At 37.8% G+C, this 23,314-nt stretch overlaps 1 protein-coding gene across 1 annotated transcript in view; it reads right to left on the bottom strand.

Moving 5' to 3' along the window:
* Positions 1-562: 562 nt before the first annotated feature.
* Positions 563-23,314, bottom strand: part of GRXCR1 (glutaredoxin and cysteine rich domain containing 1) — a 38,868-nt gene continuing 16,116 nt past the window's right edge. Inside the window, exons 3-6 of the mRNA XM_071808351.1 lie at positions 19,611-19,615; positions 10,966-11,189; positions 3,843-3,908; positions 563-810 (exon numbers count right to left, since the gene is read on the bottom strand). Of these exons, the coding sequence (XP_071664452.1) occupies positions 631-810; positions 3,843-3,908; positions 10,966-11,189; positions 19,611-19,615 (475 nt within the window). The 3' untranslated portion in view covers positions 563-630. The remainder of the gene's footprint in view (positions 811-3,842; positions 3,909-10,965; positions 11,190-19,610; positions 19,616-23,314) is intronic.

The raw sequence follows: 23,314 nt of genomic DNA, 5'->3' as shown, positions 1-23,314 counted from the left end.
TGCCCGCATATGTGTACACACAGTACTAAAAGAGAAAGCTGATTTAAAGGACTTTTAAGAAATATTTTGGTTGCCACTTAGAATTCAGGACATAATTTAGGCATGGAGACTTTTCAGGGAAGTACTGAGTACAATGGTCTTGGGCTAGTCCACAACACAAAATACTTATTCTCACTGATCTTGAAAGCAGGAGCTACTCAATAATCTGAAGGTTAAGTTTCACACAGAATCACAGAATGTTAGGGATTGGAATGGACCTCGATCTAGTCAAATGCCCCAGATTCTCTAGTCCAATCATTTTGCTGTAATATGGAGGGCATGATTAAGAAACACATACTATTGGTGATGATCCCCTATAGAAAAAGGAAAGACTTCTTATCCAAAAGGTTGACAGTATTATAAGATTTGCAGACTACAAATGTCTCTATAAAGAATGTAGACAAATACATTTCAGAGTACACGTTACAGGCTGTGACCTAAGTTTAAACAGCTCAAATGATTGTACCAGCAGAAGTATACTACAAATGGATTTTTATTGACTGAATTGGATAAACAGGTTAATTTTAAAAAATCATATTACAAACTGGTGCAGTGCCATAAAATCAGTTTGTACATGTGGAGATGCCATTCTTAGCTCGCACAGCTCCTGCAGCGCTGTAGACCATTCTCATTGCAAGCGGTACACTTAAGGGCTTTGAATGAGTCCGTAAAGCAGTTCCGAAACACAGACATCTTGCTCCCATGGCACGCTGAGCACGGCAGGAACCCAAAGCCCCCACAAGAGAGGCATTCATGAGGATGCTGAACTCTCTGCTCAAAGAAGAAAGTGAGAAAGGCAAAAATGTTACCTCATCAACCACCATAAGCTCTAGGACAATATGGGCTTCAAGACAGCTGAGAATGCACATTCTGGTTCCCATCTTGAGCATTACCCACCACACCATCCCAAAGTATCCAGCATGGGAGACCAGTACTTCTCCCTTTTCCTTTGGTCAGATCCACATGCAACGGCCAGAGAGGCTCACTGGAGATTCATTAGCCACATCATCCCTTAGCAGCCTGTGTTTATATTTGCCAAACTAGCTAGCTAAAGGAAAGCTCGTACATGTTACTCTAATGTAGTTTAGGTCTAGATCAATTCTAGGAGGTATTGCAGTTGATTGAATCTAAACTTCGGACGGTTTATGTTGATGTTATATTTTCTATGCTGTATATTAAGACATTACTACTTTTAGCATTTGCATGCTCATGCTGAACATATTGTTCCTATTACAGTTATACCTGATCATATCAAAAAGCAATTCATAGCTTCTGACAAGCAGTGCTTGAGGAACTAAGTGGTGTATTCATATTTATGGGTGTAGAATGCTGAAGCTTTAAATGTAAAGAAGAAAGATCATCCATATTCAACAGCTATACCTGGAGAACAGTGCTGCGAGTAAGGCTTAGGCTCCCCCAATTGTTCTAATTCCTGAGTAAAACAATAATTTACTCTATTTTGTATTGGATTAAAGACAATGGAAAACACAAGAAGAAATTTCAAAGATGTTTTTGAGTTTCACTTGCTGAAAATGTTGCTAATTGGTTAATGATTGCCTTAAAGTTCTGTATCAGAGAAATGAAAGGTACCTCATGTTGGGTACTTACTACAGCATAGATATGTGACTTTAACATTGCACTGTTGAGTAAAGACTTTACAGATTTAGTTACAAAGGAAGAACAAAAATCCATATAGTTGCTGCTAGTGTTAGACTGAGGAATTAGGCACCACTAAAAAATTAGTCACAAATTATTACCCGGGTGAACTAAAATACGTAAAGATAATATAGTCTTTCCTGTATCTTCATCAATAAAACTGAAGACATTTCTGCAAAACCATTAATAACAGTATTTATCTATTGACAACTTGAACATGTAAAAAAAAAGGCTTTTTTGGTTTTTGTCCTGTAGCTCATAAACTTGCCATTCTTCCTTACTGGGCAAACAGCTCTTCCTCTTACTGTTAGCTCCTCCAGTGACATTTGGCACTATTTAATGTAAAATTAGCATTCTTTTTATCTCAGGAGTCCCCACAGTTGTCATAATTCATGATGGTGGTTTACGTCATTGACATTACTGCAAAAATCTCAAAACTTTAAGAGAATAATATTTTGAATCTTTCCATTCATTATTGCTTGCTAGACTTGTAAATAGCCATGTAGTTAAGGGAACTAACAAAAACCAAATGCAAAATTGCTTCATCTCAGTTCCTTGAACAATGGCTGTTTCCTTCTTGAGCAGATGACAGTTTATGTAACCACTTTTTGCACCTTCAGTACTGAAGAAGCCTGGCTGCTCCTTGCAATTGTAGCAAAGCCATTTTTGCAATTAAAAAAAAAAAAAGTGTTTGGAGAAGTGTTGGTGTTCAGTAAGCTGTTATCATCGTCTGCTGTAGTCTGTCATTGTTTTTCTTTTAGATATATTTTCTGCTCCAAAATTAGGACACACATTGGGCTAGGCAGTAACGTTGTAGGACCCCTCCCAAACCAGGATCTGGGGACATTTCATTCCAAAGTAATGAAAAACGTTAAGGAGGTGTATCAGCTAACCTTTCCAGTCAGACAATGAGGGTGCTGCCTGTTTTATTGATGGGCATACATTTGTTTAATAGCTTCCAGTTGCATATTCAACGTGGTTCAATATGGCCAGCAGGTTCCTCTGCATTTTATACAGAAATACATACACTGAGTCATGAGGCAAGGGAAGCTTTGCTGAGTTAAGGAGCAGGCCAGACAAATGCAGAAGGTACTCCTTCCACTGCAAAGGGATAAAGCAGTTCATATTTTACCGGATTGTGTTAAACTTACCTCCTGAATAAGGCAGCGATGAGCAAACTTTGGGTTCAGCCTGATTGGAACTTCTGGAGAAGTTCAGGAGGGAGATTGGCTATACGAAACCAACATGCTTCATGAAAAGAGTTACTTGATTTGTGATAAATTCAAAGATGTTTGGTATACAAAGAGTTACTGAAAGCGTGTTTGGAAAACATATGCTGCAGGCTAAATGCAGGGAAAGAAAAACCTTAGGGCTAAATCAACTACATGCAGCTTTATTTTGCGCTTTCATTGGTGTCTTTTACAAATATATTCTCATTATCTATTTTCAATGTTGATGTTACATACTTCTGAAGTTTGTGTTATCCTAATTTGGTTAGGGGTGATTTCAAAAGAACAAGATAATTAATAGCAACACATTCCTTTCCTATGGACACAGCTATCCATGTAACTCAGAGAACTTGAACAGATAAGGCAAACTAAGAGCTGCAGAAAGGTAAATTGGTGTAACTGGAAACTTCTGGTATTTGCCCAGATTTTGTAGATGTCCAGCTTGAGGTCTAACCAGAATCCAGGACTGCAGGTTCCAAGTTCATTCACTGCAGTGCACAGAGAAGCGATGCAGCATCCACACAAGAGACCTGACTCCTCCAGGGCATGGCGAAGGTTAAAGACCAAAAAAGATGTCAAAAGTTATAGGAAAAGGAAAATTACTTGCCTCTCCTGCTGTGGCAAAACCAAGAGAAAATAGAGATGGGCGTTTTGTTTTGATGTTACTGACACTCATGTTTTCTCAAACTTAATGGGCTGTGATACCATGCTATAATTAATGCAAAAGGAAAGAACAAAAAATTAAAAAAAAAAAAAAAAATAAAATAAAATAAAATAAAATAAAATAAAACAAAAAGCACTCACTATTGGGATCATCAGTTTATAACAGAAGAAAAAGAACTGATTAAAAAAAAGAAAGTTCTCAATTGCAAATACTCGATGTATGTTCTGTATGATTATTTGCAGAAATACAGTTACCTCAATTTTCGTTAAGAGATCCTGCAGTTCTCCAGATTCATTCATTAGCAAAATTTTCTCAGCACCCTATTAGTAAGGAGAAGAAGAAGAAAAAGTTCAGCCACTGCAGCATGAAAAAAGAGAGATGATTAGAAGATGTGGTCTACAAAATTTAAACATTCTGAGTACGAATTTGACTCACATTAAGTATTTTGTAATTAGGTCAACCTCAGGAAAGCTAGAAGGACAAGGACAATCTAATTGCAATTCTGATAGAAGTGTCTGAGGTTCATTACCAGGTATCGTATTGTGCTGCCTTTTTGTAAAAGATGACAGAGCTTGGAAATTCTGATTGGACTCACTTTATTTTACGTTATATGCTTCCTGACAGAATAAATAATATATCTAGTTACCATGTCAATAATTACCATTATATAAATATACAATACATCAGAGAATGCAGCAAAATGAGAGGAGGAAATTGCATTTCAAATATTCTGGCAGCTGAGCACTGAATTAAGACATCATATGCCTAATGTATAACACAAGGAGAAAAAGGGTAATGAAAATACTGTAACAACATTAAAGTCAGACACAACAATGAATAATAATAATTTAGTCTGAGTATGTTAGGTCTCTGAGGGGTTCTGTCATCTGAACTGTGGTGGTACTGAAGTGGTTTTTCTTTTTTCCTCCTGAAAGTAAATGCTAAGAAATTATTGCAGACAAAATGAAATGTCAAAGATGATGTAATTTTTTTTTTCCTTTTTCTTTTAATTAGAGGGCTACATTTGAATGCTTCCACTTCACTTATATAACCAAACTCACTGAATATTAAATATTGCCAAACATTTGAAAAACACTTTTACTCAACGGATCACAAGAAACCAACAGAAGGTGAGAAAACTGAGGCACAGACAGAGGGAACTGCATGGCCCTTACTCACTGCTAAGGGTGATTGGATACACCTAAACCAGGTGGTAGGTTCATGCCACCACGATGCCCCAGTTTGCTGGTCCCTGCATGGCCAGACTGTAAAATTTCACCTTTGGGTTTACTTCTGGCATGAACTGGGAGGTGTGGGGGGACGCTGGCACAGGGCTGAGATGTCAGGGGACACTGAGACTGGCCATTACTTTGAGCTGCCCACAGTCAGGCAAAGGGGTCCTCAGCCCCAGCTCCCCATCAGCATCGCTCTCCTGGTTACTGGGAGGCACAGGAAGGGCTGATGGGGAGCACAGGGAGCACATATTGGTCACTGTCATGCCTGTTAGTGCCCAACTGCTCATACTGCCTCACTGAGGACTCCAGAGGCTACAACTGTGTAGCCCAAAAGCCCACTAAGGGCCACAAAAACATTGCAAAACATTTTGTATATCACCCTACTAAGGTTAGTTTCCCTGTGCAAAGTCTTTCTGCTCTGGCTTTGTACAAAAATAAAGCACTCTTGACTCTGTGTTTGATGATATTCATTTCAGTTAAAAAGCAAAATATTAATATTTTAGTGGATGTGAATGCCACTTTTTCAGTGAATGCTACTCTTACAGTGCTACACTTTCAAAGAGATTTTTTTTAGAAAAGAATCTACACGGTAATTAGTTGTGGTTAATTAGTCACAGAAGATGACAGGAGACAGATCAGCTAGCCATACGTGTGCTGACTGCTATCGAAATCTGCTACAGATCATGGGCACAGAGTGTACCAGCTTTGACATATGCATTAGGGCTCTCTGTCCCCAGCAGAGCAGCTTTTAGCAGCCTGTTGGCCTCTTTCAAGCTTGCCCTCTAGTCTTTCTCTGCTTTCACACAGAACAGGCAACAGGAGTGACTGGCACAACAAAGCGAGGATTTGCCAAGGCGGCCCATGGAGTATTAGCTCAGGGCCTGAATACACTACAGGGGCTTAAGACAAAGCTTGTGCTGCCCATCTGATGCAGTGACGTTATGGATTTGCAGCTTTATGATGTCTTTGCAGCACTGCAAGCTCCCTAAGCTAGACAAGACCAAATTTGCCCTCATTTAGGGAAGGATCTCCTCTCTGTGGCAACAGTTGGCAAAGGCATTTCTGTGACTTCTGCTCCATGTTACAGTGATGCTGTATAATAACACTGGCTGGCTTTTACAGCAGTATAATTAAAAGCCTGACAGGTTTCCTATTATAGATTCATATTGTAAAGGATTTATATTTCACATGACATTCAGTCAGCCAGCTGTGTTACTTTCAAAGTGGAAAGCCTCATTACTATGGTTTTAAAATTAAAAACCAAACATCCAAATAACTATCAATATTTTTGAGTGTTTCAGCACGTCTTTTCTGATTACTGGCTGCCTCAATGATATTTGAGAAAAAGATATTTGCAGAGGTTAGCCTTCCCTTTGGATCTGTGAATCTTAACACAGAGAGTCTGTAATTAATAGAGTGATTAAAGCAGCTGTTAAGTCCAATAGCTGCTTTCTGACCAGAAAGCGATGGCTTCCTTTTTCTCCCTAGATTGTGTTCAGTCCACAATTACCCACAAAAGGATGTGAAATGTTAAAGAGTCTGTCCCTGCTAAGAGTCACATAGGGAGCACAAGTGACAGGGGCCATAATGTTTAGAGAAGCAGCAGAGAGAAGAGAGTTTTCACTTTTGTTAACCAGTTAAATTTCAAAGCACCATCCTGTGAATCCTTTGTCTATTAACTTCAATAGCTCTCCACCATGGTGGAGGAGACCAGGGCCTGCAGTCAGGTCTTTACCCTTCTTTTGGCAAGAAAGACTTGCTACAGACTTGGCTAAATCACCTAACAGGTTTTCTAGAACATTTTCATCCTTCAAAATATTTTCTCATTTTTCCCTTGAAAATGTCCAGAAATTAGCATTGTATTTCAGGTACTGTCCCACTAATTGCAGAACTAGGACAAATCCATGCTCTACCAAGTTTCCTACTTTGCCCAGAGCTCACATGCTCTTCAGACTGTAACACTACACCTCTCACAAGGAGGGGCCCCTTGACAGCAGACATGCATCATTTGTGATCAAATGCCTGGAAAACTGCTCATAAACTGAAAAAACTGACACTGCAGTACAGTACCAGCACCAGAAATGCTGGATTTGATACGCAAAGAATTATCAGATTAATTGAACCCCACTAATCCTGCAAAATTGAGGAAGCAAGCGGGAAAATGCCAGATTACTCAATGTGACAATTACATCATAGTTTTACTGCCACAGGGCCACTCATATCCACCCCATCAAGTGAACGCTAGGAGAACATATTTAACAAAACACAGAGACAATTGAGAGCTACCAATCATATATGGGCACTGGAAAGAAATAAAAAAGGAGTTGTTAACACTTGTATTACAAAAAATATATTACATAGATATTTTCTAAAAGTCAGTTACAAAAAGGCCTCATCGTTCTGAGGAAATAATCATAACCAATGAGTCAAATAAAATACTTTTACTGTAAATCTAATTTACAGCTGGGAAAAGTAAATAGGAAACAGTTTCTTCAGAAAAAAAATAAATTCACATATTTGAAAAAGATACAAGTAGGTTTGTATGGCTGGTGAACACTGAGTTCAGTCTCCTATTTAAACTGAAAAATAAAATAAATGTATTTTAAAACTATTATGCAGTGAGCTTACATGTTTACTAAAAATGACTTTATTTGCCTTTTATGTGCATCCCTTTCTAGCAGAGTGGGTCTTAATATGGCATAAACCTCTAACAGTCCCGAATACCTTTGTAAAAGAACAAATGAATGCTCCATCTTTTTTCTTTTTTTTTTTTTTCTTCTGTGTTGCGTTCTGGTTTTTGGAAGTGATTTTTTATTCTGCTTCAGCGTCCCAGCAGATGGCATAATTCTATTTCAGATGGAGACAGCCTCAGGTGAAAAGGAGGGATTAGATCAGCCGGTAAAAAACATGCTGCAGAAAGAACCTGTAATTTCCTGAAAGACTGATATTTAGACAGTGTATGTCAAGAAATCCAATTATTCAATCCTTAAAAAAAAACGAGAAGATTAAAAACCTGCTGCATTGCAGCATGCAGGACTTTGCTTGACAAGGGTTAAATATAATTTTTCTATTGCTTCTGCCCAAGTGGCATGTTTGTTTTATTTCCCCTGTGCAGGCAATGATAAATTACCCAACACTGTAAAGATTTATCCACAGAGCCCATGGTGCTTTAACAACCTTGTCTGCGCTTCTGAACCACTCAGATATCATATACTCTATCAGACGCACATATACTGTGTTCTGCTGGTTTTCTTACATTTATCTCATTAAAAATAATCTTGTCCCTTTTCAAAACAGTTCATATTTTAATAAGGGGTTGCTGTTATTTCTCCACATGACTCATTGAAAGGTGCCTGGCTCAATAAAGTTTCTCCTTTGTATTGCTACATGCAATTTCCTTTAGGGAGGGATTTTCCAGGAAATAACTATTCCAGATTTTTAAAAAGAGAGACAGAAAAAGAGAGAGAAAGAAAATACTGTATGATTAATTTACTGACACAACAGGTTTCTGGATTTCTGTATTACATTTGCATATCTGAAGAAATTTATCATGAAAGGCATTATAGAAATGTCCACTGTTACCAATGAGACCAAATTCTGTAATTAGTTCTCAACCTCATTTTAATGAAACAAAAGCCCAGCAGAGGCTTCAGCCATCTTATTACCTTTGGAGTCACTGACACACTGTCGTCTGAAGGCACCACATCCACCAGGCATTGACATAGCTGTGGCCAGACCCTGGAAGGCTGGTTAAATATTTGTAACCATATTGACATGCACAGAGAAATAAAAACTGCCATAAAATAATGGAATTTGCCACATTTAGCAGAGTGTGTGGACACAGTTCCCTTGCCAGGGCAAGTGACAGGTTCACCTTGGGGCTCTCCCCTCCCATCACTTCACCTGCTGTGGTGCTCCCGTTGGCAGCCCAAGCCAGCTCTGCTGACATTGACCTTTTTTTTCCCATCCTGGTTCATCTCAACTAAAACAGGTGAGAGAGTGATGCTGTAACAGCAGATCCAAAGCAGCAATGCTCCCCAATATGATGATAATTAGTGGAGAGCAGCAGAGAGTGGAAGCCTCATCCATGAGCAGAGCTGAGGGCTCACACATCGCAGAGCAAAGGGCTGACCGTCCTGGCCAGCCACGAGCAGTGCAGGTGTCTTCTGGTCTGCATCCTGCCCGCAGATCAGATTCACAAATAATATTGTTGTTATGTGGAACGGACTTAATCCTCTCCTAAAATCTGCTCCATGTAACCACAGTGTGCGTCACCAATTTAATAAAAAACAAAACAAAACAAAACAAAACAAAAACAATCACCAAGTCTGATTTTGTTCTGGTTTTTTAGCAGACCAATACTTTTTGTTTTCTTGTGTTAAACAATGTGAACAGAGTTCTTGTGCTGTGATAGATGTTTGTAGACACAAACATCAAACTCTTCATTTTTTTTTTACCTACAGGAGGTAAAACCTGTTGAGTACCTGTCAGCAGGCAGCTGAACAGCTAGATTTATCTCTCCCACAGACAGCTAGCTTCCTAACTCATCTTCCTTTCTATACGTCTTCAAAATATCTCACACAATACTTAAATAATTGTAATGAGTCTGTATTGCTTGTTGCAGTGTTGCTCCTCTGATAAAAGAAAAATGTCCCATGATCTTGAAAAAAAGGCAAAAAAAAAAGGTGAATTAATGGGCCATCCATCATACCAAAATGACTGCAGCCAGGCTTCATCTAGAGCTGAGCAAGCAATTTATTCAATCCCTTTCAGCATTTTAACTGGTCACATACAGACTGAGTTTTTCTTGGAGTGGGTTATAACTCTTTTATTTTTAACATGATAATTACGTGAGTGAAACTTAGCCTGAATCCTGTTGTATTTTAGGTGGCTTTTGAACAAAGCACTCCAGTTCCTGGCTGGCTGGAGAACTCTCCAACTCAGGGTTTTGATAAAAGCATCCTCTACTAGGAAGTAAATTTCACTGCCTGCTAATATTCTGCACAGTCGCAATTTTGCAACTGCTGAGTGGTCTGGCGAGCCCTGGGCCAGCAAATGCATTTGTTAGAGTGCTCAGGGACTCCTGCCTCAAGCAGAGGCCACTGAGAACTAAGAAGGGGATGAGGAGAAAGGGGAGAAAGGGTATTCGAGCATTTATACAGGCCCAATATCAGTTATGCCCTGAATGGTAATTACATTTCATTCCATTACTTAAATCTTTTGTGAAAATGAAAGTGTTAAGCAATACAAACACAGTAACCCTGCTGTGTGTAAATATAGTTTGCCTTCACAAATCACAGTCTTGCTGTTGGTGTTAATTGCTAGCTCTTTACTGCTGGAGACAAATACCTTCTCTGAGCTCTCAAGCTGTTTTCTTTTTGCCACTTTCCAGAATCTTTTTCTTGTAAACTCTGATTTTTTCAGTTTCTGAGAAATACATTTCAAAAGTACAGGCTGCTCTTAATGGAAAGGTGATTTCACATATCAACAGGCTTTTAGACTCTGAATACCAGAGTATATAGTTATAGTTTTCCATTTGGAGTTTATGTTTTGCAACAGGCCAGAGTTGGGCTGGCGTTGTCTCTCTTTTACTGCTAGACTTTTCTAAAATAAAGTATGGATCAATTCTGTCCCTAAAAATGTTCAGGTGATTGCAAATGCCTGATACAGACTACATCATATAAAATTCAATGCATAAGGTCTGACACTCCAACCTGTTAGTTTTATATTCAACACAGATATCAATAAATGACAGGTTTATGCTATGTGTGTTCGTCTTCCTTGGTCAATCATGCATACAGGTTCCCATGAGGAAAAAAAGAAAAAAAGTCATTTTCTCTAGATTTTCATTGTTTCAACTACAAAGATAAACTGTTTTTTAAGAAACACTGGGTGGCTTAGATTGTATTACTGCATCTTATTTCCTTCTTGATAACCTCTGCCCAGTTATCTTTTGCATCTTCAGATCAAACCTATCACTGTGGATCTGTGCTGCAGATATCACAGAGGAATCTCTGTCTTTGATTGTTCCCACCATTCCAGCATTGCAAACAATTTTCTAAAAACCCTGCTTCTCATTCATCAAGATTTTAATCTGTTCTTCCAGATTGCAAAACAAAACATAGGCTTATGCTTTACTTACCCCAAGATAATGGCCATCGATAAACACAACAGGGAGTGAAGGAACTTCACAGACTCTCCTGCACCTTTCATCTAGTTCTTTTCCATAATCGCTGTTCAGAGCAATGTTTTTTTCTTCAAATTTAACTCTGTGATTTTGAAAGATCTTTCTAACCAGTTCGCATCTTTCAAAAGTGGTTCTCACCACACGAAGGCTGGTAGTATAAATTACTATGCGGCCAAACTCTGGCACTGTAGATACCTGGAAAAAAAAATAGTTACCATTACATACAGTAAGGTATTAATAGCTTCCAATTATTCAGTAATTTCATGAAAAATATTATTTAAGCCAAATCTTTGTATCTTGAAAACACAATCCAACATTATACTTTTTTCAAATTGAAAGACTGAAGGGAAGGAATTAGGTTCTTGCAATCATCAACTCAAGGCAATTTAAGCTGTTTATCTAAGTAAGGTGCAACTTTACTTTTTTTGGAAAGTTTTAAAGATGGTGAACCAAGTTAAACATTTTCAAGAAACAGATATATTTTAGATCCTGATTGACTTCCAAACATTAATAAATCATCACCATTTTGTTGATGTCTGATTTTGTTATAACAATGGCTCATGTTTGCACAAACACAGTCTGGTAGTACCCAGATTAGGTCTAAACTTGCTGGCTGAGGTGTTGCTGACAGTCTTCTTTAATCAAGGACAGGAGCCAAAGCTCAGCTTCATCATCCGTGAACCAACATTAACTCAGAATCCTTTATGTCTCTCCATGTTGATCTAGATTCAGACTGCAAAGAGAACAGACATACCCCTAATTTCTAGTGTGGATCCACGTCAAATGGATCATAACATCCAACCAACAATGAAATAGCACATTTTGTGCATATTCAGTGTCCAATTTAAAGCCAACTGCAACTGGGGGAGGCAGTTCCCTTGGCTGTAAAAAGTTTCATACCACAACACAGATTTGACCTTTTACCTCAGTTCTTTGTATGTAAAAGTTTATGCTGCATCTTTCCTTGCTGGGATGAAAACTATTAGGTAATGTAAATACCACAGGGATTAGTTTGCCTGGTAGAGAGTGGTACATTTTCATAAAGCCTGAGAATCATTGCTCTAAGTAAACATATTATGTTCAGATAAATAGCTATAAATACTAGCTTTTTAAAATGGTGGTAAGACATTTCTAAACTTTTCCAATTATCCATTATATTCAGTAAATGATATTTAATTATTTCAGGAGTATTCCAGGAGTAAAAGCACAAGTTAGAACTTAAAAAGCAAGGATACCTGTAACACACCATAGTAACCTATGGAAAATTAACTTTGATGGGTTTTGAACTATTTCATGCAATAACTATGCAATAATTTGTAAAATTTGGCAGTTGCCATTGCAGATTTTGCTAAATAACAAAGTAATGATTTATCTTAACACATAAATGCACCAAAAAAAAAAAAAAGAAAAAAAAAAAGTCATTGCAAAAAACATGTTCTGCTCAGAAAGGTGTTTTGAAGGCTAAATGTGCAATGAAGAGTTCTCAGGAAAAACACTTGCATTTGACAGATCACTTATAATTCACTTAAAGTGTAATTGCAAACATATGGAATGTAACAGTTTTCCGTCTCCTATTCTGTCAAGGAAGCACGCTGTGACACACCAGTTTCATTTGTCTGTGAATGGATGTCAGAAATTCAATTTTAGGAACAAATGTTATAAAAAGTGGGCTACTTTCCTCCAGCCTGTTTTCTGTGTTGAAAATCAGTTATACTGCTACTGCAGCATTGACTCTTCTCCAGTATATTGTTCACACATTCCAAGTGAGAGGATTTGCTCATCTTGTATTTAAAGGACAAGTACTCTACATAAACACTGGCAAATATTTTAGTAATCACACATAGGTTGCTGGAAGGAACAGGAGTTCATCATTTTCAGATGTAAGCAAGAGTTCTTAAAACATTTCTTCAAAAGATAACTTCATATACTTATTGTTTTCTCCTCTTTGGAGTGAAAATACATTCAATAGGATGGAAATTCTTGCTCCTTCATAGCTCTAATCTCTAATGCTCTTGGTTCCCAGACACCAGAGGCTGGCAGCACAGATAGAGTCATTATCTAGTGAAGCATCAGGACTGTGGTGTCCCTACAGCATACAAATAAGCAGCTGAAGAGACGGAAAAATGGAAAGTTGTAAACTGATCTGGAAAGATATCAAGTAGAAGGTGTGTATGCAGAGTTACTTTTATGTTTATTCCTTTATTTTTTTCCTACTGTGGCAGTGAAGGAATACCCTTCTTTGCCCTGCAATGAAGTATCAAGAGCATTAACTTAATAACTCTTTAGGGAAATTTTAGTAAACACCTTGTTTTCTCTGTTACCATCAAACAGAACTTGTCCTTGGCAGAACTTTGTTATACCAAGAAAATCCTTTCTGTCACTTGCCTGGAACGACACTGGTGATTAAGAATAGGAGTCAAGACAGAGAGATGTAAAGTTCTTCTTAATGAGAATCTATGCTAATTCTTATTTTGCTACCCAACTCAATGGCTACAGCCTGTAATATTGACTGAGTAGAATACGTTATTGAAGTAAATCAGCAGAATAATGTTTGAACACTGTGCTTTTCCTTCCTGAGTTGGAACTGTGGCAAAAACATAATAAATGACAAGCAATAGAAATGGATAGAAAGACATTTTAGAAAATGAACTTTTACAATTTTGAATAACAAACTTCAAATTAGAATCATCAGCTCACAAATGCAAAGGAAATTTTAGCTGAAGTTTAACAGAAGGTGATTCTCTGGTTAATGGGCAAGACAGAATTTTACTCAAACTGAGGAAGTCGGACTGATGAACAAACCAAAAGATGCAGAGCAACTTACATTGACAACTTTCTTGCACTATCTGTAAATGGGATTCTCATTTTTACCTGAAGCTTATGGAAATCTTTGGTCTGAGGTGGCTACTTTTGTGTCAGATTTAGAAAACCCCATGCACATGGAGCAAGAGTGTGCTTCAAAGAAGCAGAGTAGAAAGAGTGTCAAGGAAGGGATTTAAGATTTTATAGGGAAATTATTTAAAAGGACTAATTTAACAGCACAGTGCTGTCATCTCCCAAAGGGTCTGAAGGCAGTATCTATTTTATTGCATCACCCTGAAGAACTTGCATTTTATTTGTGAGTTTCAAGTAGGCAGCACCAGCAGCAGCATGACCTGCATCACTGCCTGACACAGACGCCTTCCCAGTGACTCAGGAACAGCTGCCCCTTTTTTTCTCTGTCTAGAGAGAAAAGACATTTGTTGCACCGGTTCAATTCTGTTCATGATTGAACATGAGAAAACCTAAATATCTTTATTTTGCACCTTACTCAGTCTTTTCCCAGACTTCTCCACTAGGTGGATCAGGGTTTTCCCAAATGAGGAGTTAGTTAAACTTCGGTGTCCAACTATGGGAAACCTATTCTTCTGCCATTCCACCAGCGTACATCTGACATGGTTTCAACAAAATATAATATTTAACTGAGCAAGTCTTCTGTAAACAGCATGACAGATGTCATGAGATTAAAAACGTGAGTTTAGAATCAAGAGAGACCACAAAACAAAGGAAGAAATTGCTGATAAAAAAAGAGGAGGCTTAATAGAGCGAGCAGATAAGCAACAAAACAGAGGGATGCAGAAGACTGGAAAAGGGCTGAAAAGAGAGAAATAACCAAAAATAAATTATAGCAAAACCCAAAATGTCAGGATACTGACAAAGGAAGAGGAGTACAAACTAAATTTAGAAATAAGAAGGTGAAAAATATGACAGAAAAGAGACAGTAAATCAAGTAAATTATAAAACAGAGAGAAGGCCACTGAAACATGACATCCTGAATCTTTTTTTTTAAAGAAATCCTGGTAGCCAGTGTAAGTGTACAGCAACAAATATATTACAGAATAGATGAATCTCCAGTTTGTTTTTGAGGTACTTTTTTGAAAACTGTGCAGTACTGGAGCCACAGAAATATGAAATATTTAGGAATCATACTCCTAAAATATGTGTTTAAGAATTTGCCTTTTCTGTTTAACAGCTTTCATGACAATAATCACAGACCTCTCAGTAGCTCTGAAAATATTGTATAACAGTCAGGTGTTTCCATGGTGCTTCTGAAAGACATTTAAATATATGTGCTGTCAAACTCCCTGAGATGTCTCGGGGCTCAGACCTGTGCTGTGTCTTATCCCTGGCATTTGGGTCCAGTGCAACAGAAGCAGCAGCAAAACCAGTCTGTGTTTCTCTACTGGTCCCATCACTACTCTGGCCCTGACCAGTCCCCACAGTCTGAGCTGACATCACTCACACACCTATTTGTGAGGGTAATTTGTAAAATGAATTACTGAATAATAATACTAGTTTATTTCTTCAGCATATTTGTCATTAACGGCTTTCCCAAGGCGATACATTTTCTTAAATAATTTTTAATTACATTTCCCTGTGTGCCTTGAGGACTTTGGGTGGCTCGTTATCTTTGCATCAAAAATAATAATGTGGATATTTTTGTGGTGCAAATTCAGAGTAAAGGACACGGTCCAAGCCAATGCTTTTCTACTTGTGGTGTAAGGACCAATGCTGGACCTTGGGGCATAAAGTGATTACTAGTAACACCGATAAGATTTTTCTTTTTTAAAACCTATGTATATGACCATGTTTGTAAGCAAGTAAACAGATAAGCCCAGCAGCAAAAGAATTAGGTTGTTAACCTCATTTTTATTTGGTTGCAAATGAAAGCTCTGACAGCGACACCACGAAAGTAATCATGAGATTTTTATTTTTTTCAATCCTCCCTCTGGATAGAAAGTATAAATTTGTGGTTTAATCTCATTGGCATGGAAAGAATAGCTATTTACATTCATATACATATATAATCTGTTTCAATGGTGACATAACCTGCAAATTTACACTTGGTTCTTTTAAAGTACTCCTCTTTTTCCTGTGCTTGTTTCAAACAACGAACACAAACGAAACCCCAAAACATAGCTCTATATTTTGCTTTAAGTGAGGAACTGTATTCTAAGAAAGACAGAATATTTTTCTGCTAAGATTAGTGGGCTGGTACAACACTTTGGCAAAAGCTGAAATGTTAACGTCAACCTTTATCATGATCATAATCATATGAGATTTTTAAGGGGTTTTACTATGTTCAGACATAGCATTCAACTAATGTTATTCATACAGTAGTGAATTGCTTCAGTGACCTAAATCAATGGCTGATATGCCCTTCTCTGTCTCTGAATATCATCTTTCAGTGTCTCAGAGTGTGCTACTGAAATATGCACCCCTTGACTTTGTAATTAGATACTATCAGACAGGCAGGAGTATCTGCTGTCCACTAAGTCGGCTGAGGCAGAAATCTAGAGCATGTTACAAACCCTGCACCAGAGATGCTTCAGTGAGTAAATGACCTAAAGAAAACATTAGGCAAGAGAAAATGCATATACTTAGGCAGACAAATGTATGCATACATGTGCATACATGTACATGGTTTTATATGTGCTCGCGTTTCTACAAGATTTGAATTAAGCTGTTCACTTAATAATTGGTTTTACATAGCTAATAGCTTGAATTAGGATCAGTAATTAGGTGGCAAGAAGAATTATGGTCTTATACTAATTTTCTGACCACAATCTGTTTTGGACTTTTTTACTTTATTTTCCACTCAGAAACATAAGAGAAGAAAATCCGCAGAAGAAAAATAATATCAATTTAAACATTTCATTTCTGCAAGATTGAAAAGCTTTTACTAGCTTTTAAGTTTTAAAAGGCTTTCAAAATGTACACTAAAGTAATGAATACTTTCTGAAATATTTTAAATTAAAAGCTATCACCAAAATGTTTCAAGGTTTTTCCACATGCTACTTAATCAGAACACACATATTTTCCAAAATTTATAGCTTTTAATGAAAAGCATACTTTTTGTCATGTCACTCTTTAGACGAAAACATGCAACGTTCTTTGAATGAGATAGCTGGAGATTGAAGGTCTGTGTTCCAATGAAAACTACAGTATTTGCCATCACAACAACATAGTACAATGCTAATGGAGTTGTGAACCACTCCCTTCTGTCTGTCACTGTCAGTTGCCTGGTTTAAATTAAGGGTTTAATGACATTTTTCAGTACGAATTGAGTAACTGGCCAGATGACCGCTGCCAACATACAGACCTCATGGACCAAGATAAAATGTTTTTCTTTGGCATATAAGATCTATTTACACATACAGGAGCAACCGCAAGTGATCCTCAGCTGCAGTGTGCACTCTTGGTATGAAATCACATAAATCACATTCCCTTCCACCTCACTGTTTGCACTTCCAACCCTCCATGGGCTCTCACACAGCAAAGCACAGTGTGCACTTAACTTTAAGTTTAAGCACTCCCAAAAATGCTTTACTACATTAAGGCTGTAGTCTTGTTTGCATTGTCTTCATGGACCTGGCGCTACATCAATTTTCAGGAAAATTCAGATCTTGAACTTCATCAAATTCAGAAAACCATGCATTTTAGTGGAGCTCAGTAGAATAAAGACTAAATATCTACAACAGTGCAAGTCATACACTGAAGTCAAAGGATATCCTGACCTTCTCTCAAATACATTACTGCAAAAACACTACATTTTTTCTTATCCAGTTTTGGTAATTACAGGGGCTATAACTGTAGGACTTGGAGTCTGCAACCCCCTGGGACAGTGGTATGATATCACCAGTTATCATCCTCATAACCATCAGCAAGCTGGGAAGGATACAAATATCAGTTTGCAAGTGAGAGCATTAAGAGCTGCACTTCTAAACAAGGTAGCCAGTGAGTCTGGGACAGTCCCCAATATAGATACTAGTTTTGATTTCCCCGAGAAAGTTATCAGGTCACTGCTTTTTCTCAGCTTTTAAAATAACACAAACACTTGTGTTCATTTTATCTGCCTGTATTCTGGCACTCACCTTCCCCACAAACAGCAGCCGTAGGAATATATCCATTTCCAAACGCTGTATAGGAGCACAGGCTCCTATACTGAGTGTTCCAACACAGGGCATGAAACATCTCATTTTTTCCTGTTTCATTTTCAGCTCTGAGGGGCTATGAACAGTTATAGAGAAGGGCTATGATCCAGCAAGAACCTGAATTCTTTTATCTTCTAACTCCTAGGCAACTATCCTCTCATCTACAGACCCACCACGTATTGCTGATTGTTAAATAGCACTGGTTTACCTTCTTAAGGCTGGCGTGCTCAAAATTGTTCAACTGCAGCATAAAGTAGATGTAGGATTACATTATACCTAAGGTATCAATATATTTATATATGTCTGTAATTCATTTGTAACTTTTCAGTTTCAATTTTAGGGGTGTCAGATGAAAATAACAAAAGTAATCATAATATTGCATATGAGATTTATATTGTTCCTTTCATCTTAAAGAATTCAAAGCCATTTTATGCAAAAATATATGGGGTTTTGATAACATTATTATCAGCATTCAAATCACTTGACCGAACAGTTAAAAAAAAAAAAATGCCTTTCCATCCTCTAACATCATGTATATGTGTGCTGTGACCCTTTCTGTTCCTCAAATAACACAATATAACATCCCTTTTTTTCTGCTGCTGCAGGCTTTCCCACATATCCTCTGGTACAGACTGCTCTTCAAGGAATGTCAAAGTGTTTTCATTTCAAAGCAGAAAAAATACTTACAATGCCATAGCAAAAGAGTGCAGGGTATGACCCTGCCTCTCCCTGCTTTTTGTAGTTCTTCAGCTATCAGTAGGTTCAGAAGGTACAAAGACCACAACTGAGCTCACCTCCCAATGTCCTTAGTACCGTTCATCCAGCATACACCCATACAACCAGGCTACAGCCCGCTCTCAGATGACCCAGGCTCAGATAAGAGAACAGGTTATCTCCCTAAGGTTCGTGGACCCTGATGCCTCTGCTTGAGTAGACTTTCTAAAGTCAAAGTGCCTGCTACAGGGGTGGCACTGACTGGGGAAAAAAAGCAGTTCCTATTCAACAAGGCACAGCAATGCTGTGGAATGATGCCAGGGCATTTATTATGGTGTTCAAACTAGTTGAAAGAAGATCCGTATCTGTCCACACCTAATTGGATTTTATTTATCAAGTGTTTGAAGGTCTATTAGTATTCTCTTATTAGTTTATTTATTTTATTCTGTATATGATAGGAATAAGTGAAACCTTTAAAAATCAGAAGCAAAAGATAATCCTGGAATTCTAGCCTAGTCTGCACTTTTCTCAGGAAGAAACAACATTGTGATATAATGCTTATTTCTATCTTTTGCTTGCTCACTCCTTATTTCTCTCTCTTCACACTTATCAGTTCAACATCTCCAAGAAATTCTTCCCAGAGAAAAAGAGAGTCTCTGGGAAGATCCTTGACAATGTTACATAGCTTTGTGGGAAAGGAGAAGCATTTCTTTGTTGCACAAGGGCACTGACCACAAAGGCTGAACAGGAAGAAGCAAGAGCTACCAAAAATAGTTTTGTCCTCAGCAGTTCACAGGAGGCAGTAGAAGTTGTTTGAAAAATGAGTGCCCAGCAATCTCCTCTCACATCATGCAGTTCTTTGAACTATTCTCCATGTTCAACAGAAGAGACCCAAAGCCGGACAAGTTGCACCAAGACTATCCTGTAATGTCAATAAAGCTACTTTTGGTAGTCTGGCATATGTGGCGTAAATTAGGATAGGTAACAGTTGAGCTGTTTACACTAGTTGAGTCTTTCAATCTTGTATACCTTACAGTCCTCATTAAATTAGTACACCTCATTTTTTTTCTTTCCAAAGGAAACATAGCAGCTTCAAAGAAATTTTAGGGTATTTTTGATCCCTGAAGTATCTTATGCTGCACAGTCACCACAGTAATGTATTTTATAGCTGACAAAATGTAAGCATTTAGAGGATCGAACAACACCTCAGCAAAGTATTATCTCTCATATCCCTTTTTTTGAGCAGCCAATTGCCTCTCTTCTTAGAGAGTAACAGAATAAATTATTAGAGCAAGGAGTAATAATGGCCAAAACATTGTCCTGGAAACAACAGATGTCACAAAATTGTTCAAATGTGGTTTCTCTTTTTCAAGTCCTCAAACATAATCCTGGTGTATGGTGAAAAACATTCAGATTATGCACTCCTCATCAAATACTGGGTTTGTATCTGTTAATGTAACTGCCTGAAATGTTCCTTTTAAGTTAAATATAATTATGGTGTTAATTAACAAAATGCTATTATATTGTCCTTATAATGCTGTTGAAAAGTGTTTCACAGATAATCCAGCGGTGGTAGCAAGAAAAAAATTATGAATATTTCTTATTTAATTGACTTTATTTCTTTTTTTTTCATTATTTAAAAATCCTTCATTGTTGCAGAGACCTGTGTGATTCAATTTGCTAGCATCCTCCGCTCTCATCATCCTAAAGACACCAAGAAAAATACAATGTTAGGAAGTACAAAGCAAGCAACAATAAACTATGGGTAATCTTTTTAAAGTTGGCTTGTACAGAATTTGGACTTCCAATAATTTTGAAACTTCCACTACCAGTCCAATATTTATGATGCTGTCCATCAGAAAAATCTGACATGTAATTCAGGTCAGTGCAGTTTTCTAAACAGCACTAGCTAAAGAAACTGATTTCAGAAAATTTTCATCAACCGGCACAATCACCATGCAAATATAATATGCATTTACTTTTTAGGACAGATAGATTTAGTTCTTTGCCATTTACAGCAAAAAACTCCCGGTGCAATTTTAAGGCAGCAGTCAGGAAACATGCAAACCAAGTTTTAGCAAGGCACACGATAACTTTCTCCTTCATTTGCAAATTCTGCTCTGGGAACTTACACCAAAATAGGCAGTTGAAACATAATATACTATCTTTTGGCCTTATTATAATATGATCTCATCTAAAAAATGTGACTCTGGACCCAAATATCTCCTGGATTAAGTAGCACATAAAATCAGAATTTGGGTGTTGTCCCATTGAGTACATCAGTCATTGTAAGACATGGAAAGCATTACTCTAGCATGATTATTTTAAATCAATTGGCTTGACTAATCATCCAGACACATTTGGAGTTTTTTAGCCAGTCCAAACTGATAACAAAGATTCAGTCCTATAAAAGTAAGCATGGCGGAGGGAGTGCTCTGCTATTCAAAAGGCATTCACTATATGAAGTGAGTGAAACTGCAGTATTTCCTAGACTACAATACAGAAAGGAAATGTTTGATTATCTGCTATGTTTGATAAACGGCTTTCAGCTGAACAATCCCAGTGGCTATATAAACAATTATTCTTTGTTTGATGTAATCGCTGGATCAGGAAATTGAAACCTATACTTCTGCAAAATTCTGTTACAGTGTTACAGGAGATGTAAGCTCTCTGATTTGCTTCTTGGGTCTTCAGCTCCATAAAGCAAATGCTAATTACAGATGCTTATTAATTTTTAATACCACTTCTTAAGAAGTAGGCTATGCCAGTCAGATACTGATGAGAGGATGAATCCAGGAAAATTCAATGGTAAAAAAACACCAAAATTTTGCAAAACTTAAAATTCCTTTGTGGTCAGGACTGAACTTCTGGTGGAAAATTATGCCAGAGTATATTCTTCTGGGTAAAACAAGGTTTGAAAGAAAAATCACCACAGATATGGTTAAAAATATAGGTATTTGTAATTAAGTTGTAATAAAGAATGAACAAAAGGATTATTATTAATGTTGGTCACCAATGGGTGTTTTTGCAGTACGGTATTAAAATAACTATTTCCTTCCATTCATCTCACTTAGCCAAACCTTCTGAATTCAAGCTATTATTGAAAAGTCATGTTTCCCTAATCCTTTTTCCTTTCTGTTGACTTCAGAGAACTGATCAGATTGCAGACTAAGCTTCCCTTCTCCTCCAGCAAGCCCGATTGCTCCTCATCTCTCTTCCAGGTCAAAGTGATCTCTGGGGACTTTAACATTCAGTTTTCCCCAGGCCTCCAGGAGAGATTTGTACTTACCACAACACTGTCGGCACGCAGAAGCCTTTCTTCTGCTTTTCGCTTTCTGCTTTATTCTCTCAAGACAGAGTACTTCGCTGCCACTCTTGACGCTTCTGGCAGCTACTGAGGGACTGATTTAAGTGCAGCCCTTATCTTTTCATAAGATTTACAAAAGGTCAAAATTACAAGCCTGTGCTGCAGACAGACTGCAAGAATGGCTGAGAGCTGGAGATTTCCACAGTGCCAGCTCAGAAGTAGCCAGTTCCTCCTTGTTACCTTTCAGCAGGGCTGAGTGAGGCCCACAGAGTAGTCACGCTACTAAACAGATAGGCCTCCCCAAATCTAAGCTAGGAGCATTTGCAGTGAATAGTTTCCAGGTTTCTGGACATGTGTTACTCACTGAAAGTGTCATACTTATCTTATTCTTTCATCTGAAGATCATCACCATGTATTGCCATGGAGCACATATAATGCCAGCATTTCAGATAAGGTCTGCCTTTCCGGTGCAAACTAGCACCACAAGCTAAGCTGGGAAAAGACTGAGCCAAAATCTTCAAAGCTTGCTATTGTTTGCAGATTACGCCTGAAATGTGCTGAATTCAAAGCATTGTTTCCCTCTCTGGTAGGTTTGTTAAGGAATTCTGTGAATTCAAGTGACCACAGTACGTAATTATCTGGACAAGCACTCTGAAAATATGAGGTACTTAAAATCATTGCAGAGAATCTCCACAACTATCATACCAGCTTTTCAGGCTCCCAGACAACTTTCCAAACATTGACAATCACAGCTCTTCCATTCACTCCAAGATGTCTCTGTGAATCCATATAGCAGGAAGCTTTCTCCAGCATCCCATGGATAAACTCAGTTTTTCTCCACAAGTATTTATCTCTTGAATTTCCTCTACAAGATCAGTGTTCATATTTTATTCCTCTCAAGTCTATCCCATTTATTCACAGACACAGGCCTTACATAACTACCATCTGAGATTTTCTGCAAACTAATTACTTTGAGTATCTGCATCCCAGCCAGTCTCATTTGCCATGATCTTGATCTCCACTAATTCTTTTGGCTCTTGGTTAGCTTCATCTTTTCAAGTACCTGTGCAGCATAACTTGACAAGGATTCTACATAATTTCACCCTATCAACTTTACTCAGCAAGGTTTATCCACAGACACTTAAGCTACCTTTATCATCTCAGAGAAGGACCTTTGCTTCCCCCACCAATAGCCTCTTCTGTTTTACTCATTTACTCCCAGTACCCACTCATCATAGTTTTCTGTCTCACCTCCTGCACTGTTTCATGTAGATTGAATTCCTTTAAAAATCATCAGAAACAAAGTGTT

Source organism: Patagioenas fasciata, chromosome 4 (genome assembly GCF_037038585.1).
Source record: "Patagioenas fasciata isolate bPatFas1 chromosome 4, bPatFas1.hap1, whole genome shotgun sequence".
NCBI lineage: Eukaryota > Metazoa > Chordata > Aves > Columbiformes > Columbidae > Patagioenas > Patagioenas fasciata.
This window is presented reverse-complemented; position numbering and strand designations above follow the sequence as displayed.